Raw genomic sequence first — 25,424 nt, forward strand, 5'->3', positions numbered from 1 at the left:
GCTGCAGAGAGCCAAGATCGCACCATTGCACCCCAGACTGGGCATCAGAGCAAGACCCTTTCTTTAAAAACACAGAACAAAACAAACTGAAAACAACCCAGCTTGATCTCAGATGAATGGTTAAACAAACCAGTACATCCATACAATGCAGCACTATTCAGCAATAAAAAGGAATGAACTATGGTACATACACTAACATGAGTGGATCTCCAGGAAATTTTTAAAAAGCCCCTCCCAAAAGGTTATAGACTGTATAATTCTGTTTATTTAACATTCTCGAGGATGACAAAATTGTAGAAACAGAAAACACATTATGGTTCATAAGGGAAGGAACTGGGGGCTGGGGAACAGCAGGGGCATGGGTGTGTTTATAAAACAGCAATACAAGCGATCCTTGTGATGGAACTGCTCTGTATCTTAACTGTTGGTAGACACACAAACCTACACATGTGATAAAAGACCACGGAAGTACACACACACACACACACACACACACACACAAGTAAAACTGGAAAAATCTACATAGCAGATTGTATCAATGTTGGCATCCAGGCTGTGACCTTGCACTACAGTACACATAGTATATATGGTACATATATACACAGATAGTGCTATAGTACAAGATACGGGAGATCTCTCTGTATTCGTTCTTACAAGTGCATGTCAAACTACAATTACCTCAAAATTAAAAGTTTTCTTAGGAAAAAAGAATACCAGAAAGTTTTCTTTTGGAAATAGGAAAGGTGATTCTTAAGTTCACTTGGAAAATAAGCAAAATCAGGACAAAGCAAGGATTTTTACTTTGACTTCTTATCCACACTGTCCTGGAAGTTTAAGCCAGGGCAGTAAGGCAAGAAAAGTTAAGTCATCCAGATAGGAAAGAAAGAAAGTAAAACCACTGGCATCTATCTTAGCCTCTCTGTAGAGAAAGAGGGCTCCTGCTAGACTCCCAGAACCATCCCGCACAGAAATTGGGAGAACCATATGAGATTAGACCAGAGTGAAAGGTCAAAGCAGAAGTTGGAACCCCAGGCTTTATTGTGCAGAACAGGAGAAAAAGCAGCATAAAAGAAAACAATCCTTAGGATAGGAAGAAGTATTTACTTAGAAAACCATCAACACTCTTTAGTCAAAGTTTACCCCTCCCCTCCAAATACACACTTGAGGTCAGGAGTTCAAGACAATCCTGGCCAACATGGTGAAACCCCATCTCTACTAAAAATACAAAAATTACCCAGGCATGGTGGTGGCTGCCTGTAATTCCAGCTACTTGGGAAGCTGAGACATGAGAATTGCTTGAACCTGGGAGGCAGAGGCTGCCGTGAGCCAAGATCACGCCACTGCACTCCAACCTGGGTGACAAAGAGAGAGAGACTCTGTCCCAAACAAACAAACAAACAAACAAATACAAACTAATGAGTAATTTAGCAACATTGCAGGATACAGAGCAATGTAAAAAATAAACTGTATTTCTTACATGTTAGCCATACACAAATACGAGTTGATATGAAAATAAATTGTTGAGAGTTGTATAAGACCTGTATCCTGAAAACCTTGCTGAGAGAAATTAAAGAACAAGAAAAATGGAGAATTACTATGTTCATAGATCAGAAAAGTCAACGTGGTTAATATGTCAATTTTCCCAAATTGTTTTACAAGTTTCATGAAATCCCAATCAAAATTGCAGTGGACTTTTTGGTAGCAATTGACATGCTCATCTTAAAATTTATATGAAAATGCAAAGAACCTAGATTAACCAAAACCACTTTGAAAAAGAGACTAAAGTTTGCAAAACTACCTAAAGTTGAAAACTACCTAATTCCAAGACTAAGTATAAAGCTGTAAGCCACTGAGACAATGTTGGTATTGGTATAAAAATAAACAAATATATCAAAGGAACAGAACAGAGAGCCCAGAAATATTCATCCATATATGGCCAACCAATACAGGCTAATTCAATGGGGAAAAAATGGTCTTTCAACAGATGGTGCTGGGAAAAGTGGATATCAATATGTCAAAAGGAACCTAAATCCATACCCAACACCATAAAAAAAAATTAACTCAAAAAGGATTATAGGGCTAAATGTAAAACCTGAAACTGTAAGACTTATAGAATATAAAAGACAATTTGTGACATTAGATGAAGCAAAGATTTCTTACATACAGTATCAAAAGCATAGTTCATAAAAGAAAATTTTGGGTAGGGCACAGTGACTCATGCCTGTAATCCCAGCACTTTGGGAGGCCGAGGCATGTGGATCACCTGAAGTCAGGAGTTCAAGACCAGCCTAGCCAACATGGTGAAACCCCATCTCTACTAAAAATACAAAAATTAGCTGGGTGTGGTGGTGGGTGCCTGTAATCCCAGCTACTAGGGAGGCTGAGGCAGGAGAATGGCTTGAACCCAGGGGGCAGAGGTTGCAGTGAGCTGAGATCCCATCGCACTCTGGGAGACAGAGCAAGACTCCATCTCAAGAAAAGAAAAAGAAAATTTTGATAAATTGACCTACACCAAAATTAAATACTTTGCTTTGTGAAAATCTATTAAAAATATGAAAAGACAAGGCACACACTAGGCACAAATAATCGCATATCACATGTGATACAGAATTTGTATCAAAAATACATAAAATTTCTTGGAATGTAACCAAATTAAAATAATGTGCAAAAGATTTGAACAGATGCTTCATCAAAGAAGACACAGATGGCAAATAAGCACATGAAAAAATGCCCAATACCATTAGTCACTAAAACTTCAAGATACCACTCTATGCCTAAAAGAAGGTTCTACAATTTAAAAAGACTGACACTACCAGGTACTGGCAAAGATGTAGAGTGAAGCAACCGGAAGTCACATAAAGTTATGGTGGCAATGAAAAATGGTGTAAACACTTTGGAAAACAGTTGGATAATTTCTTAAAAACTTAAATGTGTACCTATCATATGACCCATTTAGTCCATTCTGAACTACTTATTTACCCAAAAGAAATAAAAGTGGTGGTTCATATAAAGATTTCTACAAAAATGTTCACAGCAACCTTACTCATAATAGCCAAAACCTGGAAATAATTGTTTAACAGGTTAACAGATAATAAATTGCTACACATCATACAACGGACTACCCACTAGCCAACAAAAAGAAATGAAGATGCAACAGCATGGATGAATCTTGAAATAATCATGCTGAGAAAAAGAAGTTAGACAGAAAAGAGTACATACTGTAGGATCCCATTTTGGTTAAATTCTAAAGGGAATACCTACTGAATAGTGACACAAGGCAGCTGAATGTACCTGGCGATGGAAGAGGACAGGATGGAGGGTTACAAAGTGGCGTAAGAAAACTGTGAGGGTGATAAATGTGTTCATTATTTTGATTGTGGCGATGGTATATTCACATATTAAAGCTTATCAAATTGTACACTTTAAACACTGTAGTTTACCATCAATTATACCTCACTAAAGTGATTAAAAAAGAAACCCACCACACTTTCTTTTGAAAACAAAAGACTATTCTTAAGTTCCTACGGAAAAAACCCTAAGGAAGTGAGAATAGTCAGGAGAATCCTTTAAAAAGCCCCCCAGCAGAACAAAAAGAGAAAGAAACTGTTGAGACACAGTTTTAATAACTGATGTCTTAATAACGTGATAAAGCTACATAGGGTTCTAAATTATAGTAATAATAAATGAACCAACAGAGATCAATGATATAAACTAGAAAGTCCAGAAAAAAAATTGTATATATGTAAAGAATACATTAAAATACTACAGACTAGGCACAGTGGCTCATGTCTGTAATCCCAGCACTTTGGAAGGCTAAGGCGGGAGGATTGCTTAAGCCCAGGAATTCAAGACCAGCCTAGGCAACATGGCAAGACCCCCATCTGTACAAAAAAATTAAAAATTAGCCAGGCATGGTGGTATACATTTGTGGTCCAAGCTACTCGGGAGGCTGAGGCAGGAGGATCTCTTAAGCCTAGGAGTTTGAGACCAACCTGGGCAACAGAAAATGACTGTCGGTACAAAAAAATTAAAAAATTAGCTGGGTATAGTGATGCAAGCCTGTGGTCCTAGCTACTCAGGAGACTTGGGTCTGCAAGGCTGAGGCTGCAGTGGGCCGTGACCACACCAAAGCACTCCAGCCTGGGTAACAGAGCGTAAAAAGTGTGAGCCAAGAATTATTTCAAAGTTGTTCAGTGTGGAGTTCTTTATAAAATGAGCAAAGTACAAAACTACTTAGATGTTGAAAAAATTGTGACTTGAATTATGGTATGATATTCAAATAATAAAAATGAAACCTTTGAAAAAATTTGATGACAAAATTTATATAATGTACATCACTTAAGCAATCCTCCTGTCAAAAGTTATATAAAGTACAACTAAAAAGGTTTATACACATGATTTTTAAGTGACTAGAAGTAAATACTTCAAGAAGTTAACAAAGGTTTCCTTATAGGTTGATAGAATTCCGGTATGTTCTGTATTTTTCATTCTAAATTTTCCACAATGCATACTACCTTTATTATCAAAAGAAAAATATAAATACTATTTGTGTATATTTTTCACATCACACGAAATCTATTTTTAACAAACACATGATAAAATTTATGGAAAGTTTCTCACTTTTAAGGTCTATATGTAGTAAATCAGTTAGCCAACTGAGAAAATAAGATCATCATAAAAGGAAAATCCGGAATATTACCTGGCTCATTACTCCTGTCTGAATTCCCCAAAGCATTTCACAAGTGACTATGATTTTCAATTTCACTATTGTCTAAGATTCAGAAGAAAATGAAGTTTGAGAAGCCAGTCTTCCTGAAGAACCCAGCTCTTTACTTACCATCTTCTGCTAAGACCTTTGCTGCATCTTTATCGTCTTCCCACTTTCTAGTCACGAAACAATCTCTGAGACTGTTCATGGCCTTATGCAGAAAAGTGAGTACTTAGGTGAGATGTTCCAATCACTCAGCAAAACAACTCTAAGAAATGGCAGTAAGCAACAACTTGCCTTTAAATATTTCCCACTTTCATGGATATTCTCATTCCAAATGAGTCTAGGAAATAACTTTACCTTTGATGGAGACAGTGTAACTGCAGAGATGAAACACGTTAAGCAGCAGATAGGGAAAGTATTAAATACTACTAGTCTACTAACCTCATAAGTAAACAAACAGATAATTACTAACTCAACTAATTTTCAATTTTATTAAGGTTTCTAAGGTGATGCAATGAAACAGTCGTTTACAAAGTTGGTCTTGATACTTGTTAATCTAAACCCGTCTGTTTGAAAACTTAATTCCTATAAAATGGGTGCAGATATTTGAGAATTATGTATCTGATAAAGGACTTATATCCAGGATATATAAACAACACATACAACTAAGTAATCCAACTTTTGAAATGGGCAAACAATATGAAGAATATATACAAATAGTCAATAAACACATGAAAAGATGTTCAACATCATTATCTATCAGGGAGATGCAAGTCAATACTGCAATGAGATACAACTTCATCCCCTCTAGGATGGCTATAATCAAAAAGACAGATAATAACAAGTGCTGGTGAAGAAGTGGTGAAACTGGAACCCACATACAGTGCCAGTGGGTAAGTAAAATGGCACAGTCACTTTTGAAAAGAGAAATGAGTGAGTATATGAGGGAAAATATTATTTAACTGTTTTCAGTAATCATATTATTCTGACACTATTTTGTGTGTAATACGGGATAAAGCAAATGAGTAATTATGTGATTCTCTAATTTCATCATCTTCTGATTCAACCAGGGAATAATTGTCCAGTGGAAGAATGAATAAGATGTAGTCCTGAATGTGAACTGGAAATATCTATAAGAACTCTCCTGGTTTGGGTAGCTGAGAAGGCCTAGAAGTAATGACCAACTCATGGCAGTAAGCATTCCTATGCCTAGGCTGTCATGTTGAAATACCATTTTCTACTAAAAGAAATCAGGACTTCTTATGGCTGATTCCAAGAGCTCTCTGACATCACAGAGCAAGAACTGATCAAGGATGACTATGATCGTCACATAAGAACCCAGGAGTTGGCATGCAGAGACTCCCACAGGCCACAGGTGGGATAAAGAGGAGTTTCAATAAGGATAACAGGTGCAGCAGCACCAGGCACATCAACTACATTTATATCCATGACACCACAGTGAAACTTACTAACAAGTGTCCTTTGGAAAACCTGATTAAAAAATCAAGTATGGGCTGGACGCGTTGGCTCACTCCTGTAATCCTAGCACTTTGGGAGGCTGAGGTGGGCGGATCACAAGATCAGGAGTTTGAGACCAGCCTGACCAACATGGTGAAACACCATCTCTACTAAAAATACAAAAATTAGCCGGGCACGGTGGCGGGCACCTGTAAACCCAGCTACTCAGGAGGCTGAGGCAGGAGAATTGCTTGAACCCATGAGGCAGAGGTTGCAGTGAGCTGAGATTGCACCATTACACTCCAGGCTGGGTGACAGAGCAAGACTCTGTCTCCAAAAAAAAAAAAAATCAAGCATTTACCTTATATATATATAGAAGTGGATAACCGAATAGTAGAAGAAAAAAAGTTTCTCTTTAAATAAGTATTACAGCTAATAAATAAAGAGAAATTATTGAACAGAACATCATCACTCCATGTTCTTAAGAAATGGATGGTTCTGGGCATTGAGCACCAACAACTGATAACATCTAACATGATTAAAAGGACACAATCAGTCTTTATGCGCCTCCTAATGAGAAAACACCATCCACCACCTGGGAAGCAGTTTTGCCGAAAAATAAAAATCAAATTTAAATCCTATCCAACGGTTAGATGTTTTGTCTATAAGGTAACTAGAAACATGTGGCTATTTAAATTAATTAAGATTAAATAAAATTTAAAATTTAGTTCTCTAGTCTCGCTGGCCACATTTAAAGAGCTCAGTAGCCACAAGAAGCCACAACCCACAGCTCAGATACACATTGCGCTCATCACAGAAGTTCTATTAGTATTGCTCCATACCCATTCACAGGAAATACAGGAGGGCCTGTGAAACTGCAGAGGGATGCAAAGCAATCCACAAAGTCCAGAATGCAAGAAATTCTGCAGACCAAAGACTTGGTTTCTTAAATAAAATGTAACCAAAAAAAAAGAAATGGGAAGGAAAGATTGTTGACTAAAAGTGTTAAAAGATAGAGTGAAAAACAGTAATGAAAATCAGGTAAAAGTAAACTATGATGCTTATGGAAGCATGGACGAGGAAACCAGGAAGAAAAGGAAAGAGTCCCCGTAAGAAGCTGGACCACACCTCCTTCTACAGGGAGGAAGGGGACGGTGACCGGTGTCGCAATTGAGCAGCAAAGCTTGATTTTCCAGCCTGAGTGCTGGGGTCTTCACCTTCTGGCAACCCATTAAGTTAAACAATTGTTTTCATGTGGTTTTCTACATCTGTATTAAATTTCACCATAAAGAACGGTTAAATAAAATCTCATAAAGTTCATTATGTGGTACCTGGTGAATTACAATAGGCAGTATGATAGCAATTGGGCCTCTGTGAGAAGCGACATCTAAGCCAAACAGAATTGACAAAAAAGAAGACAACCTTTGGAAGATCAGAACATTGCAGAAAAGAATATAGAGAAAGGGGCTGGCACGATGGCTCACTCCTGTAATCCCAGCAGGCTGGGACGCCAAGGCAGGAAGATCACTCGAGCCCAGAGATTGAGACTAGCTCAATATGGTGAAACATTTTCTCTACAAAAAAATGCAAAAATTAGCCAGGCCTGGTGGCTCATGCCTATAGTCCCAGCTACTCTGAAGGCTGAGGTGGGAAGATCCCTTGACCCCAAGAGGTCGAGTCTGCATTGAGCCATACACTCATGCCACTGCACTCCAGTCCAAGATGCAGAGCAAGACGATGTCTCAAAAAAAAAAAAACAAAAACAAAAACAAAAAGAGAATTTGAGAGGCTGAGGCAGATGGATCATGAGGTCAGGAGTTCAAGACCAGCCTGGCCAACATGGTGAAACCCCATCTCTACTAAAAATACAAAAATTAGCCGGGTATGGTGGCACATGCCTATAATCCCAGCTACTCCTGAGGCTGAGGCAGGAGAATTGCTTGAACCGGGACCCGGGACATGGAGGTTGCAGTGAGCCGAGATGGCACCACTGCACTCCAGCCTGGGCAACAGAGTGAGACTTCATCTCAAAAAAAAAAAAAAAAAAAAAAGAGAGAGAGAGAAAGAGAAGACGTCTAAGAGGAGGGTAAGCTGTAGTGAGTTTGAGTACTGAATGAATTCCAGTGTGATTACAAAGTGGTGAGCTGCAGGAAGAACATTTACAGGTATCACAGATTTCTCTATGCTTACAAATAGCAAAAACTATAAATGTTAACTCAGGAGTGTTACGTATATCCTAGTGATAAGACACAAAATACATCTGATGTATAAAAACTTACGTGCGCCACTTCAAAATGAAAATGCACACTACTGTCCACACTGGAAGCTGAACCTGTCCTCCGTGGGCCACGTACATGGTCTAACTAAACTCAGAACATGTTACTGCTTAGGATGCATGAAGTGCCCACTGTAATATCTGGGAGAATGACCTGTAATCCTGTAAAAATAAGAAGCCAACAACAGGTAAGCAATATTGACATCAGATAATCTTATTCTAGAACAATCCTCTAATAAATCAAATGTACTACCGAGCCTTACTTCCTCTAAATCCCAGTCATGGGGGGCCTCCACAAGAAATCTGGAGTGGTCCAAAGAGTCAGCCTTGTGCTTCCACTCTCTGTCAGGCTGGTTGACGTGAAACAATCCTGTAAGCTCTTCTTGGGTATCATGATCTTCTTCTTCATTATCTTCTGCCACTAAAGAGGACGCCACGGCAGAAAAGTGAGAACAAAAACTACAGCCCTGGAGGACTCATTGTTTTCGACAAGTTAGGCCATGAGTCTTCGAACTCAGGAACTGAGGGCCCCTGTCTGTGGTGGGTATAGCAATGGCCACATATGAGTTAGGCACTAAGAGGGCAGGGCAGTCACAGGTTAAGAGAGCCAGGAAGCTATTGCTCTACATGTGTGGGCCTCCTGCGCTCCTGCACGGCAGCAGCTAAGAGGCTGAGGAACGAGACTATTAGGGCTCAAGGGAGGGAAGGGACATTTAAAAGCAGAGCTTTAGATGATTAAAGAAGAGCTCTAAAGAGTGTTGAGCCTCTCATCACTAAGCGTACTTAGACAAAACCTGAATGAAAATCAGTTCACAGCAACCCTCCCAATTCAGTGTGCTGAGCCCAAATGTCTCACCATGTGGCCTTGATCTCATCGTGCAGTAACCAGGGAGCACAATGTAAAGTTCACCACTATCTATTTACTTTTGCATTAATTCTACCAGAAAGTACATATAGGTAAGTTTAATAAAGCATGAAATCAGAAGAGAAGGGCAAAAGGGAGAACAAACTGTGTTATACAGGGTTCTCATTCTCAGAAAGGAAAAAATAAATATTTTTATGGTCAGAAGTATTTTTCTAGCACCAAATTCTCAAAAAGTTTCTCATGAAGGACTTTTAAATAGGGGACATAACATGATGCAATGGACAGTATTTGCATCAAGTTTTACAACAAACCCATAAGTCTACTTCATAAGACCAAAGTGTGATCCTCATAAGTTGATGATTAATCTGCCAAATATGAAATGTGATGGCCAGCAATTATGGATGTCAACAACACCAGCCCAATCAACCAATTCCCTCATCTCCTTTTCAGAAAACAATCAGAGAAACTAAAACGTTTCCAGCTCTGAACCAGAATTCTTTACCTGTCCCGTAAACAAGCTTTCGGAGGTTGGGAGCTGCTTGCTGCTGCCTCAGAAAGGCCTCAGCTGCCCTTCTGGAAAGGTCTTCCTTCCACTTGAGGGCACCTGAAATGACCAAAGCCAACCTCCAGCTAGGCTTGTTCACGTGTCTCCCCTCCCTTGAGATCTATCCACAATGCAGCATTTCAACAGTTAATCTCAAAATCAGCAGACCCCCAAATGGAGACATTTCACTGGGTACCACTTCGAGAGCCAAGTTCATAGCAGCAACCAACTAAATTTAAGCTTATCTGAGGTTTCTTTGGAATCATTATTTTCTGCCTTGTAATCTTCTTCCTCTTTGAGTAAATCTTCTATATCACTGGTCTCATCAATTAAGTTCCTTGGCCCCAGTTTCTGACCACTGCTCACTTGAGAAGGCTTTGAAAACTTTTTTCTAATATCCTCGTCATTTTCTGAGTCCTCTTCCTCTGCACTGAACGAGGAGCTTTCTTTAGATTTATCTTCCAATGCAAACGCCCCTTCAGCTGTGTAATGCCCAGAATCGGAAGTCATGAGGGCTGCTTTCTTCATCGGCAAAGACTTCTCCAGATTCACATGGTCACTCTGGTGATTAGCTGGCAACAGCCCTGCTTTACTACCTTCTCCAACAGCCTTTGATCCTGAAATGCCCCCCTCTCCTGCAGTGCAGTCCTCTTGTTCACTGCTTTCATCAGCTTCCTCTGCTTCCCCTTCTTCCGCTGAGCTCCTCTCAAGGTCATCGTCACTGTCAGCAAATGCTGGCAAATCCATTTCACTGTCTTCTTCCAACTCTTTAAGTTTCCATCGTTTGACGCCCTTACCAGCCATATACTGATCAGTCATCTCAGCATTTTCCTCCTCTTCTGCTTCCTCATCACTAGAGCCATTTTCCAACCCATCATCTTCAGATATTTCATCATCGTCTTCATTATCACTATCTCCAGATTCATCTTCATCTCCAAAACCGGCTTTCCGACGCATTCGCCCAGTTTTTAAGTCCGTTTGTTTTCCCTCCTTTGACATCAACAGCCTATGTTGCCAAGGAAATGCAAAATAATTTAACTTGTACATTAATCAGTTAATCTAGAAATGGCAATGTAGTCAACGAAAATATAAAGAAATAGAAAATGTCAAGGAATTGTTTAAGATGACATAGCATAGGGAAAAAATGATCTGATAAAAATTGGAACACTTAATAAACAAACTCAGGCATGGTTCCCTAACACCATACTTCAAAAGAACTTATAGGGAGAATAAAGAAATAAGCCTTTAAAAAAAAATCTAATTTTAGAAAAAAATTGCTTAACAAGGAAGTTAGTGTTTTGTAGATCTTTTGGAAAGCTGATTTATTTCTAAGCTAAAAACACATGATCCTTAAGAGAAATGGCCGAGTCCAGGCCCAAGGCAGGAAAAGGGCAAAATGAGCCTGGATCCTCTTGTTTTGTCAGAAAGTAAGAAATGCTCAAAGACTAACAGAGACAGTTGAAAGGACACAGGAGACAGGCTGAAGGCTCCCGTGGCCAAATCTGGGACAGCATAGGCATCAGGAAGAATAATGATAGTGATGGAAGATAAACCATGGAACAAAATGGAAGTACATTAGTCAGCAGTGATACCAACATAAAGGGGAGAAGTGAAAGCTCTTTGTTAAAAATGCCGGCTAAAAAATGTAGGAGGAATGACAGAGGAAGAACATCCATTTTAAGTCACCAGTGCCATAACTGACAGACAAGAATCATCAGGAGGCTAAAATCACTGGATGAAAGAAAACTGTATAAAGCTAATTAACATAGCAAGATATGTAAAATTATGAAAACACAAATTAGAAAAAAACTAAAAATCATACCATAAGAGATGGATAAGTTAGAATACAGCAATAATAAGCCAGGTATAGTGGCAGGATACAGAAATAATAGGCCAGGCATAGTGGCTCACATCTGTAATCCCAGGACTTTGGGAGGCCAAGGTGGGAGGATTGCTTGAGCCCAGGAGTTCAAGACCAGCCTGGGCAACATAGTGAGACCTCGTCTCTAGAAAAAAAGTAAAAAATTAGCCGTGTGTGGTGGCACACTCCTATAGACCCAGCTACTTGTGGAGCTGGAGTGGGAGGATCACTTGAGCCTGAGAGTTCAAGGCTGCAGTGAGCCAAGATCACGCCACTGCACTCCGGCCTGGGAGACAAAGTGAGACTTTGTCTCAAAAAAAAAAGAATACCCCAATAATAACAACATGATGACTACATGAAGACTGTATAGAAAAAGGAAGTGCTCAGAATATAGAAATAAAATTATGCATTTTAACTATAACTGTATTAGAAGAGAGTATTCTTGTAGACAAGGATGACTAAAAGGATATGGAAAAATGAAAGTAGATAACAACACTCATTATAAAAGAGTGATCTTTCGGCTAACACTTCGTATCCGTCAGGCATCGTGCTAGGTAGCTTATGCACACTGTAACATATTACATACTAGGTAATCTCAAAATTTTCAGATAAATTTTACTGGGAATCATCAATCAATCCAACAAAACCAATGTTTTGCAAACATCCACTATGTATAAAGGTATATAAATTCCCAACCCAGACTGAGAAATAATTCACATAAGCCACACATCCATGGAAACCTACCCATGGGAGATAATACAACATAAAACTTTCAGAGACAAGGCATGTGGCTTCTGGACAGCCACAAACTCCCTGACTGTTCTAGTGTTTTGGCCACCAAAAGAAAGCGGAGTGCCCTTAGGTCTCTTAAAAAAAAAAACAAAAAGTAACCTATGGAAGATGGTGTGGTATTCGAAGAATATTTGGGGTCTGTTGAAAAATGCATCCTGTATTTTATTTCAAGAAAAGACTCCCTCGTAATGTCAGGTAAGTGAAAAGCCCTCAGAGACACATACACACACACCCACAAAACCAAAACAACCTAGAATGAATTCCACCAAAATGTGTTATGATAGCAGAATTACACATCTTCTATAATGTATCTTTTTATTAAAAAGAGAAAAAAAGCAGACTTCTCCTTGATTATCTATATCCTCTGACCCAAGTGGCTTGGAACCAGCAAACAGCGTCACCCGACTTGAAGCCATCTTGGCATCAATGGTGGAGATGGTGGAGATGAGACTCTGGACCAGCTCATGGATGGGCCCCACCTCGTCCTGTCAAGGCCACCAAGAAAAGGCACGTGAGGAAAGCACAAAGATCCTGGAGAGACACTGGTTTCACTCAGTTTCTCAAAATTATCTTAGACACATTTCCTGAGAACCTTTCTTAATGCCTCAAAAAGCAGAGAAGAAAATCCTTAGTGCAAAGCTTGAAATGGATCCCCATCTCCATTAAACTTTTCCAAACTTCAGTGAGTATGTAACCTGATAACCTAAACACCTAGCTAGAAAAATCTCAGTTCCAGTGCTACAACAGTGCTAGCTTTTCTAACATCTTTATATAACCCTGATTTTAACTCAATAAAATTCAACTACAGAACTAAGAAATCAACATTTAAAATCCACTTTAAAATACAGAATGAGGAGACCATTGTGAATGAGAACGGACCAATGAGAGCTGGCAAGCACACTGATTTTGTAGAAACGGGGATGGGCTGTGCAGGCGTCACATGGCAGCAGGGCCCGCACTGGGGCCATGGATCAAGGAGGCCTGGAGGACAGGACTCTTCTGTTTGGTAAAATGAAAAAAAAAAAAGGTATTATTTTTATCCTATATATTTACAATATGCATTTGGGCCTTTATTATAAGTACAAAAGAAAAATCTTCAATAAGTAAAAGTTGAGTATCTTACTTTTTGTGATTAAAAAACAGATTCAGAAAGAGTAATGAGAGTTCAGAACAATGACTCCCGTCTCACTGAAGCCTGAAAACCGTGGCTGCCACCAAGGCAACATAGACAGCGTCTTTGTCATACAGCACACCCCAATCCCAGAAAGAGGCACATAAACCAGCTTCTCCTTCTCATTTAAACAGCGCTTCTTTTGTTGTTCAGGAAGAGCAAAAGGGTCTGAGAGGAAACCGATGTCACCCATGGCAAAATCTTCTACCCCTGGAAGACAGGATCCAAAAAGCCAGCTTCAGCTGACAAGAAGTCAGAAGTATCCACTGTTGACTGGGGGGTTAAAAACGAGCCATAGTCCAAGGGCTTAACCCATGACACTAAAGAAGGGCATTGTGCCACACTGAAACAGTGGCCCTCTAGTTACAAGACAAGAGGTCAGAGAAGAGGGGATTCGATAACACCTTTGCAGGCCTACACACAGCTGGGTTACTTTTAAAACCTCCAGCAAGGCCATCTTCCCTTGTTTGGTCACTTTTCAGTTTTTCTGAGAAATAACGCCATCCCAAGAATCCTATGTGTAATTCTAGTATGTTCTACAACAAGAGAATACCTGGCATATGAATTTGGCTTTTATTTTTCAAGTGTGCTCCTCTTAAATAACCATAAAGTGACACCTGCCGGTCACATTTGATGTTTGTTTGGATATCCTCTGGGTTTGTCAAATCTTCCATCCTAGAAAAATAAACTCAATCATACAGTAGAAATGAATGCCAAAAGTTCGTATACCTCCTTTCATGTGTCAGTGACTCATCACACTCTTGTCCACTAAGCACGTCATTTAGAAAACTAGAAAATGAAGAAATAAGGAAGCACCGTTCACCATCCAGCAGAGGAAAAGGGACAGGCACACAACTGTGTCTCTAGGCTGAAAGTGACATTCATTCCATAAGACACCAGACAGGGAGATGACATCCATCTGGGGTCAGGGAAGAGTGAAGAACACATTCAGAAAATCCGTTTCTGGAAGAGGGTGAGCCTGTGCTCTGGGATTTTTGCTGTGGTTTGGATTCTGGCAGGTGGAGAAAGGATATCCCAGGCTGAGAAAAATCACAGCACAAAGAAGAGCACAAAGGAAGGAAACTGAAGGCACACACAAGGACTCAAGCACCCGGGCACGAAGGCAGCATCACTGAAAACTGAGGATGAACGTAGGATGGGGCCACATCCTGTAGCCTTAAATGCTTCCAAGTCCTCCCATTTTCCTAAACATCTCATAATTAATTTACTCCCAAAGGCACAGCATCTTTGAGCAATGATATAAGTAGACATTTTCCATCAACTACACTTCTACCCCCACTATTCAAATAGGCACAAAATAAATCCTATCACTCTTCTTTTTCCAGACTGTTTAGCTTTGAAATATATGGCCCGGGAAGAAACAGTTTACAGTCACTTTTTACCTGTCTGCCAGGACATAAGGGTGAGAAGTTTGCCATGTGAGAGGCCTAAACTTCATAACTGTAATAAAACGGCCCAGATTGTGGATTTCTTGGTTTTGATATTCTCCATGCACCATTCCAGAAAGGGAGAACAGCTTGGCACCCTAAACATTAAAGGAAAATTAAAAATTAAATTCCAATTAAATTCTCATCAATACTGCAACAAAATAAAAGCTCTTCTTGTTTACAAGAAGCAACCCTAAGAAGGGAGTTTGCAGCTGCAGCAAAGCCACTGTTCTGAGGCTTCCAGAGCCTTGCTGGCTTCTTTCAGGACTTATTAGAACCCCACAGAGGCAGAATGCTCTGCAGCTGAGCAGGTTCATCTGTCTAAGTACGGTGAGAAGAGCGAGGTGAGGCATCTGAGCACAGAAATGTTTCTGTGGCTGATGGACCAAAGCAGCATGGAAAGGAAGGGGCAGTGCCTGGTCCTGTAACTGGCAGAAACTTCTGATGTACTCTATTAAGTCCCGACCCCAAAACAGCCAGACACTGCCTGGTGCAGCAGTGAGATACACCAAGAGACCCAGAATAAGCACCCTCTTGAGGGAAACCTTCCAGAGAATGTGAACACATACACAAAGGGAATTCAGGAGCCGAATCCAAATCCTAGAGAGACTTAGCAATGCCTCTTTAGTCTTTTTTTTTTTTTTTTTTTTTTTGTGAGATGGAGTCTCACTCTGTCACCCATGCTGGAGTGCAGTGGCACGATCTCAGCTCACTGCACGTTCTCCCTCCCAGGTTCAAGCAATTCCATGTCTCAGCCTCCTGAGTAGCTGGGATTACAGGTGCATGCCACCACACCTGATTAATTTTTGCATTTTCAGTAGAGACAGGGTTTGGTCATTTTGCGCTGAGCTCAAAACTCCTGGCCTCAAGTGATCCACCTGCCTCTGCTTACCACAGTGCTGGGATTACAGGCATAAACCACTGCATCGGGCCTCTTCAGTCTGTTTTAGTAGGATTATACTTTAGTATCCAACAATTATTTCTCTTCCTACAGGGTAAACTTCTATCCAGAACCTGTGTTTTAATTGCTTATTCGTCTTGTTCAGTTGTTTATTATGCTTGAAGGAGTCAAGGTGGGTGAGGACTCCCATAATTTTAGGAAAACCATATACTTGACAGATGTTTAGAAACTCAAACATTTCCATTTCAAACCCAAAGCTGCCATCTGTAAGCATCAGTACCTACAAACAGAATACATCATTTCTCAAAGAAACTACCAAAACAGACCACTTACACTAGGGGTTGGCAACTGGCCACAGGCCAAATCCAGTCCATCACCTGTGTTTGTAACTAAAGTTTTATTGGAACACAGCCACATTAATTCATTTATACATTGTCTGTGGCTGCCTGTGCACTACAACTGCAGAGCTAAGTAGCTGCAAGAGATATGATCCACAAAGCTGAAAATATTTACTATCTGGTCCTTGACAGAAAAGTCGCACTCCAGACTAAGTCAAATGACTACACAGGCATCACCCAGACAGAGAAACCACCACCCTCTTACTTGCTCTAAAAGGCAACCATAAGACAATGTCCACTAGGATATAAACTTCCATTTTAAGAATTTTAATGCATGAGAAGTAACTCAGAAAAGGCTGGGTCTAACCTGGCCCTTACCTAAGAAATCCTAATTTAAAGAAATGAAGTTTTCTGTAATGTACTTTTAAGCCAAATAACAGGTCTTTGACACCCAAAGAATGGGAGGCAAGTGATAATCAATGAAATATATTAAATATGTACAGAAAACCAACTTCTTGTTTCAATATCCTCATAGAAAAAAAAAACAGTCTTTTTTTTTTTTTGAGAAGCATGCAGTGGAAACCTCTATCTTGCATGTTAACTTGTATAACTCAATTGCTCAGAAGTATTTTTTAAATAGGTACCAGTTTAAAATTAAGTCAAAAAACCGTAAGATTATAATGAATGGTAGTCTATAAGAAAATATAAACAGATAAGACCAATTTTTAAAATTTAAGACACTTCAAAGATGCAAAATAATTTCAGAATTGATTCCTGGAAACTTGTAATTTTAATATTAAATACACTTTTGTTCTTATCTTTCCATAGATAAACTAAAAATAACAAAATATGGAAACAGAAATGCCCATCTTTGATTAAACTAAGTAGTTAATAGAATATCAGAAATAGTGAACATTATCATTTCCATAAATGCAAGAGCGTGTACATTTTCCGTACACTGAGTACTGTATTTTCTATTGATAAATTCTGACCACTTCTTCAGGCAATTCATGTACTCTAGCATTATCATTAAGGATGAAGATTCTGGAACCATCGAGAAGAAAGGTCCCATCTTCACACAAGTTACTTAACTGCTGGGAGCCTCTATTTCATCTTTTGTAAGCTACAGATAATGCCTACTCACCTGACGGGTGTATCAAGGGTCTATGTAAGCCAAGTTTGTAGAAAGCAGTCAGCACGGTGACAGGAAGGGTCCAAGAAGAAATGACAATTACTATGATATATTTTTACATATCTATGTACACATATTAATGAGCTCTTATTAGCTGTGTTCATTAAAGGTTTTCTCCATCCTGTGATGTGCTCTAAGATTTTGGAATACATGTCATTGTGCACATTCATGTTTATTATTAATATAATAACATTTATTACTATTATTATCATCAATTCAATCACATCTACTGTATCCCTGATGATGATCATGTTTCCTTTAATAATCATAAAACTCTCTTCCCTTCATCACAGGGTAAATAACCTATCACAGTGCTGTAAGTCTCCATCAGCACCCCAGGATGCCCCTGCTGACTTACCAGATCTGCTGCTTTAGCCAGATCAACTATCACGTTAATGTCACACCCACATTCAATAATGGTGAGTCTGCACTTTTTACCTGTAAGTGAAAAGATGAAAACTTTACTTTAAAAAGACCCTGAAAAAACTGTAACCATCAATGCTAATTTTCATTTTTGTAATTGCATCCAGTAAAACACCATATATGTTTATAGGAGTGTACCAGAAGTTCATTTTTATAAGCAAAAACTGGTAAAATAAAATAAATTCCATCCTGTTTTCCTTGCTGTGTTCTAAATTTAAATAATATCAAAAGTCTACCCAGATGAATAAAAGTGCTCAAACAGAGAAAATTCTGACTTAACAGGCTCCATGATAACCATGATCTTGCTGTTCAGCTGCAGGCCAATGTCTTCACCTCTATCAAAACTTCCCGTATTCCCACTATAGCTACAAATATCCTCAAACATAATGTAACAGAATATTCATAACGATAATCATTTCTAAATTAAGGTTATAAGAAAATGGTCAAGAAAATATGGGCTGGGCGCAGTGGGAGGCCAAGGCAGGCAGATCCCTTGAGCCCAGGAGTTTTGAAACCAGCCTGAGCCACATGGGGAAACCCCATCTCCCCAAAAAAAACAAAAACAAAAAGGAGGACGGGCGCAGTGCAGCAGGTCATGCCTGTAATCCCAGCAGTTTGGGAGGCCAAGGCAGGTGGATCACTTGAAGTCAGGAGTTCGGGACCAGCCTAGCCAACATGGTGAAACCTCATCTCTACTAAAAGTACAAACATCAGCCAGGCGTGGTGGTGCATGCCTGTAATGCCAGCTACTCAGGAGGCTGAGGCAGGAGAATTGCTTGAAGCCAGGAGACAGAGGTTGCAGTGAGCTGACATCGTGCCACTGCACTCCAGCCTGGGCAACAGAGCAAGATTCTGTCTCAAAAAAAAGGAGGAGGGTGAAGAAAAATTAGTCAGATATGGTGGCATACACTACTCAGGAGGCTAAGGTAGGAGGATTGCCTGAGCCTGGGAGGTTGAGGCTGCAGTGAGCTGTAATCACACCACTGCACTCCGGTCTGTGCCACAGTGTAAGACTGTCTCAAAAAAAAGGAAAAGAAAATATGGATGCTCCAAAGATAAAGAAAAGCCTCAATCCAACTATATTACTGCAATAACAAGAGATTTCAGAGTGCGCATTGCCATTCCACCACTGGAAGTTTGTTTCATCTTCCCTCAAACTTGGAAAGGTCACCATCTCCCAAAGCAGACAATTCTTACAGGAAAAAGAGAAAAAGCGCATTTCCACCAGCATGTGGCTTCATAAGGGCAAGCATGTGCACCTGGCACATAGGAGGTACGTGCTCTCTGTTAAATGATGTGCTCACAGTGACCAGGCCTGCTAGGCCCTTCCAAGGAACATGCTTGGTAAAGCCATAGAGCAGTCAGGATAAGATATGTATCATATCCTTATCTCTGGGAACTTACCCTTTTCTGAAGCTATAGCCAACAGTAAAAGTATAAGAGAGGTAACATAATATAACAATATTTAACATGCTCCACTCAAGAAAACAACAAACACACGCATGTCCCTCAGATGACAACAGCCACGCCAACTCTGTGTCTGGCATCTTTTACCTGACACGATCGTCACAAGGCCTCTGATCTCGGTCAACTTCTACCAGGTGAAGTTCGGAATGAGGCATTATATCAAAGTGCTCTTTCCAACTTTGGAGGCCCCGTCACCACTGCCACTATTGATGGGGGCTCTAGTGGAGTTCTATCAACCACTGGAATATGATGTTTTTTGTCTTCAAATCCTGAGTCCTATTCATTTAAAAAAAAAAAAAAAAAGTAAACTCACTTTCAAAATAGAGTAAAAGGTATCAACCTTGTAAGTAGACTTTTTTTAGTATACTTATAGATATGAGTACTTTAGTGTATTTTGTAGAGAGTACAACAGACAATATATAAATATAATTAACTTGTCAGTTATTAACTTGTTAATTTCTGGCCCCTATCCAAACAATTACTGTTTAATAAAGATGTAACAAGATGACTTCAATAGTATAGAGAGTTGAAAATTAAACACTTCTTAAATCTGACTGTTTTATGAGTGATTTTAATAATTTTTAAAAAATCAAAAAGTAAATACCAAAGCAGTGCATCATAACAGACAAGAGCAGAGGCTCTGGAGTTAAATTTGGCTCTCCTACTTACTGGTTATATGATTGGAGGGAACTCGTTTTCTTGACCTCAGTTTTCTTATCCATAAAATGAGGACAAGAATGATTCCTACTCCGGTGAGGCTGCTGGAAGGATTTAGTTGAATAACGTTTAAAGTACACTGCTAAGAATATCACAAGACTCACTAAATAAAGCTATGTTAGTATTAGATATTGTAATTTTTGTATTTTATATTACAACTACATAAAACATATCCAAGGGGGAAAGCACACTTATCACCATAGAAACAGTTTAAAGTTTAGGAACAAACAAATTCTGTAAATTCTTTTATCCTGGGCAAGAAACACCAAGCAGTGTGCAGATGCTGGAGGCAAGGCAGCTTCTATGGGAAAGGCTTCTCACATTTTAGTAAAAGTCACATACCATGCATCTCCTTGTCCTTTGGAGCTGGACTAGACTTGTGAATACAAATGTCACCTGTGAAAGGCTCCTACTATTTAAAAAGAATCAACGGAAGAAGCACCAGACTGCAGCTAAACACACCTGTGAAAGGATTGAGCCATCTGCACAGCGGACTGAACTGCAACAGCTTTGGGATTTCTCTTCACAGCATCTTCTTCATCCCCTACCTGGAGATTCTGCAGATGCCACTTCTTTTTCTTTTCAGCTTTGGACCCACTATTTTTCTTTCTGTGTTTCTTCTAGTCTCCATAGTTGCCATTTGCCAATAACAAGTAACTAACCTACAAGGAAGAAGGTTGGGATAAGGAGGTGGGAGAAGCATTTACAATCCAGGCAATACCCAGAAAAAAAAACAATAAATCTCATTTATTTCTTTATGAAGAGATGATGTATTTGTTCACCGAACAAGGGTAGAAACTGATTAATCATCCCCAATTTCTTTTCTCTCTGTTATGCTATAAATTAGATGACTTACTTCTGCTAAATTTACATTTCATAGTTAAGTTACTTTTTATTCATCTTAAGTGTCAACATCAACAGCATGAATTTTTGCAAGGATGGAAATATTATATATCTGCACTTTTTGGTCATTTAGCCATTAGCCTCATGTGGTTACTTAAAATGTACTTAAGGAAACTAAAGAAAGTGAATTTTTAATTAATTTCATTCTAACTCTAAATAGTCACATGTGGCTACCATACTGGATGACTCAGACCTAGATAACAACTGGACTAATGAAGTGGTTTCCTAACTTAATCTACATTTTAATAAAAAATTATAAACATTTTTATAAACCTCCAATATGATTGAAGTATTACTTTTAGTACCTGTTGACTCTGTAAAACTCCTAAATGACAACTCATCTACATACATTTGAAAAATAGCAATATCTGTATGTGTGAGATATGACTGTTTCTAGATGACGCCTGGAGACCCCATGGACTTACAGAGACCCTTTCAGTGATTTCTGAGGTACCTGGGAATCTGTGGCCAATGAATTGGTAATCACTGAATTAGTGAGCTGTTTTAGGAAATCAGGCTCCATAAAATCTGCATAAAATCAACCGTCCTGGCTGCTTTTATGGGCTGGCATTGAGTATCTGCAGCTTTTCCAGGTGCATGCTACAAGCTGTATGTGGATCTATCATTCTGGGGTCTGGAGGATGGTGGCCCTCTTCTCATAGCTCCACTAGGCAGTATGCCAGTGGGGACTCTGTGTGGGGGCTTCCACCCCAAATTTCCCTTCCACACTGCCCTAGCAGAGATTCTCCATGAGGGCCGCACCCCTGCAGCAAACTTCTGCCTAGACAACCAGCTCTTTCCATACATCCTCTGAAATCTAGGCAGAGGTTCCCAAACCTCAATTCTTGGCTTCTGTGCACCCACAGGCTCAACACCACATGGAAGCTGCCAAGACTTTGGGCTTGCACCCTCTGAAGCCATGGCCCGAGCTATACCTTGGCTCTCTTTAGCCACAACTGGAGCAGCTGGGATACAGGGCATTGAGCCCATAAGCTGCACATAGCAGTGGGGGCCTGAACCTGGCACAGGAAAGCATTTTCCCTCCTAGGCCTCCATGCTTGTGATGGGAGGGTCTGCTATGAAAGTCTCTGATGTACTCTGGAAACATTTTCCCTATTGTCTTGGTGATTGACATTCAGCACCTCATTGCTTGTGCAAGTTTCTCCAGCAGGCCTGAATTTCTCCCCAGAAAATGTTTTTTTTTTTTTCAATTGCCTCATCAGGCTGCACATTTGCCAAACTTTTATGCTCTGCTTTCTCTTGAATGCTTTGCTGCTTAGAAATTTCTTCTACCAGATACTCTAAATTATCTCTTTCAAGTTCAAAGTTTCACAGATCTCTAGGGCAGGGACAAACTGCCATCGGTCCCTTTGCTAAAGCATAACAAGAGTCACTTTTGCTTCAGTTTCCAAGAATTTCCTCATCTCCATCTGAGACCACCTCAGCCTGGACTTTATTGTCCATATCACTATCAGCCTTTTGGTCAAAGCCATGTAACAAGTCTCCAGAAAGTTTCAAACTTTCCCACATTGTCCTGTCTTCTGAAGGTCAACTTCTGCGGGATTTCAGGAGCCAGAGGAGATACACTGGACTATCTGAATTCTTGAGTTTTTCAATCTGTTTATATGATTAGACTACTCAACCTCTGGTAGAGATATCTCTCTGTCTTGCCTTCCTTACTGAGGCCACCTGCAAGACAGAGAAGGAAAGGGACCAGTGCAGCTACAGTGGAGGAGCCTTTGCTTAGGCTGATTGAGAAAGTCACTGCCAGAGTGAGCATTCGCTGGATGGCAGAGGCTGGCTGCTTCTTGTAGTGTGCCTCACCTCTGTACAACATGTCTACTGATGAGAAAAGACACATCCAGCCAAACACAGAGGAGCTGGGAAGGCTCATCTCTGCTTTCTCCTCACATCTGTCTTAGTTTGACTCTTCATTTTGAAGCCAATAGAAGTTCAGTCAACCTTGGCCAAGAGGGAGTTTTATTTTCACAGGTGGTAGCTCATTCATAATAACCTTGAAACACGAGTAAAAACAAAAACAAGGGTCAAAAAAGGTCTGGTCCTCATGGACACTGAAGGTGGAGAGTGGTTCTAGATTCAAAGCAGCTCTAGGACCTAGTATGTAGTATCTGAGTTGGACCATCCTTCTGCTGCTCTCCCATTCATTTAGCCCCATTCTTCATGGCTACAACTATATGTCCTTTAACCAAATGACAATCTTTGTAGCCTCAATTTCTATCCTCCCTTTACTTAGAATCCATAGTGGTTGTGACTATTTCTGGTGGTACATCTCAGTGTCTCATTTAATTAAGAAATAATAAAAATCATATGAAATGCTGAAAATTTCACTCTGCATTTTACCTCAAGTCAGTAGCAACATTTAAATTGGAATTTTAAAATCCTCAGGAAAGTAAGCTGTGTAATTTCTTTGAAAGATCTTAGCAGAAAACATCGTGCCCTGCTGTCACCTAGAGCAGAAGCTGAGGCTCCTTCAAGGTGCTCTGTGGGCCCTGTGGCTTGGGGGTGAGAGCTTTGGTGGTCTGAGCAGCACATTCAGAGAATGTTTATCCAAAGCAGGTTAGCAGAGTTGCATTCCAGACTGCAGACCTTAGCTTAGTATTGAGGTACTAGAGGCCAATGAGGTTGCTGAGACCAGCTCGGTTGGGTAAACCCTAACCCAGTGGCGTTAGAGGAATTAAAGACACACACAGATAAATATAGAAGTGTGAAGTGGGAAATCAGGGGTCTCACAGCCTTCAGAGCTGAGAGCCCCGAACAGAGATTTACCCACATATTTATTAACAGCCAACCAGTCATTAGCATTGTTTCTATAGATATTAAATTAAAGTATCCCTTATGGGAAATGAAGGGATGGGCTGCATTAAAGAAATAGGTTGGGCTAGTTAACTGCAGCAGGAACATACCCTTAAGGCATAAATCGCTCATGCTGTTGTTTGTGGCTTAAGAATGCCTTTAAGTGGTTTTCCACCCTGGGTGGGCCAGGTGTTCCTTGCCCTCATTCCCGTAAACCCACAACCTTCCAGCTTGGGCATTAGGGCCATTATGAACATGTCACAGTGCTGCAGAGATTTTGTTTATGGCCAGTTTGGGGCCAGTTTATGGCCAGATTTTGGGGGGCTTGCTCTCAATAGCCATCATGAAAGAAACACTCTATTAAGGGGACTAAAGAGGGAAGAAGGTTCATTGAACTTTGATGTATAAGAGGGGTGGTGCCAGCTCCCTGGAATGTCCTTCCTAACTGGGCTAATCCTGTGAACTCCCCATCCCTGATATGCCAGCATGCAGCCTCAGAACACCACACAGTTAATCCTAGATTTACAGTTCATACCATGTCAGGGAGCTACCCACCTCCCTTGAACCCCTACCATGTCTCAGATGATCTCAGATTGCTTCTGTAACATGGTTGTGCTAAAATAGATAATCTCTAAAATCTGTGTTATTCGTAGGTCAGTAATTCATCCATAATATTATCTAAACTAGGCACAGTGGCTTGCACCTGTCATCCCAGCTACTCGGGAGGCTGAGGCAGGAGAATGGCGTAAACCTGGGAGGTGGAACTTGCAGTGAGCTGAGATCCAGCCACTGCACTCCAGCCCCGGCAACAGAGCGAGACTCCGTCTCAAAAAAAAAAATATTGTCTGAGGGATGGGTAAAAGTAAAATAAATTAAGTTTAACTGTCATTTAAGTTTGAGAGAATGTCAACAATAGATTTGTTCCTATTAAAAATATTTTGACCAGCCATGGTGATGTGTGCCTGTAGTCGCAGCTACACAGGGGGCTGAGGGAGGAGGACTGCTTGAACCCGGGAGGTTGAGGCTGCATTGAGCCATGATTGTGCCACTGAACTCCAGCCTGGGCACTGTTGAAAAAAAAAATTGCCATAGCGTTTGGAAATAGCAGGGGCTTTGGATGTGAGCAGGCTTGGCCAAATCCAAGCTCTGTATTTCCTGGCTGTGTAACTTAACTTTTTTGATACTCTCTAAGCCTCAGTTTCCACTTCTGTGGAAGAAGGGGTAGGTGCAACCTGACATTCATGATTATGGTGGAGAGTGATAGAAATACTGAATTTAGGTCACCAGCTTTCTACTAAACATTAGTAAACTCTTCAAGAAGTCATGTTGATAAGGATTTGGACCAAAGAATTATTGTACAATTTAAAAAGTATTGTTCAAGAGAATATTAATAAAATTGCTGTTATGTTTTATTTACAAACTGATTGCATGTAAACACAATAAAATGTTTTATAACTATGCAGATGTTGATAACCCTGTCTACTGAATACACTATACTTAGCAATATGACAATGATCATAATATTACAGTAGACTTTGAGGATC

General features: G+C 40.0%; 1 protein-coding gene across 1 annotated transcript in view; it reads right to left on the minus strand.

Moving 5' to 3' along the window:
- LOC102146256 (ribosome biogenesis protein BMS1 homolog) overlaps positions 1–22,903 on the minus strand; it is a 49,808-nt gene extending 26,905 nt beyond the window's left edge. Inside the window, 17 exon segments of the mRNA XM_074000848.1 lie at positions 4,838–4,919; positions 8,708–8,865; positions 9,812–9,918; positions 10,104–10,860; positions 12,853–12,991; positions 13,702–13,727; positions 13,730–13,762; positions 13,765–13,887; positions 14,231–14,352; positions 15,081–15,223; positions 16,118–16,306; positions 17,915–17,994; positions 19,534–19,623; positions 19,626–19,706; positions 19,988–20,000; positions 20,622–20,783; positions 22,793–22,903. Coding sequence (XP_073856949.1) covers positions 4,838–4,919; positions 8,708–8,865; positions 9,812–9,918; positions 10,104–10,860; positions 12,853–12,991; positions 13,702–13,727; positions 13,730–13,762; positions 13,765–13,887; positions 14,231–14,352; positions 15,081–15,223; positions 16,118–16,306; positions 17,915–17,994; positions 19,534–19,623; positions 19,626–19,706; positions 19,988–20,000; positions 20,622–20,783; positions 22,793–22,903 — 2,416 coding nt within the window.
- Positions 22,904–25,424: the final 2,521 nt, after the last annotated feature.

Source organism: Macaca fascicularis, chromosome 9 (genome assembly GCF_037993035.2).
Source record: "Macaca fascicularis isolate 582-1 chromosome 9, T2T-MFA8v1.1".
Classification (NCBI taxonomy): domain Eukaryota; kingdom Metazoa; phylum Chordata; class Mammalia; order Primates; family Cercopithecidae; genus Macaca; species Macaca fascicularis.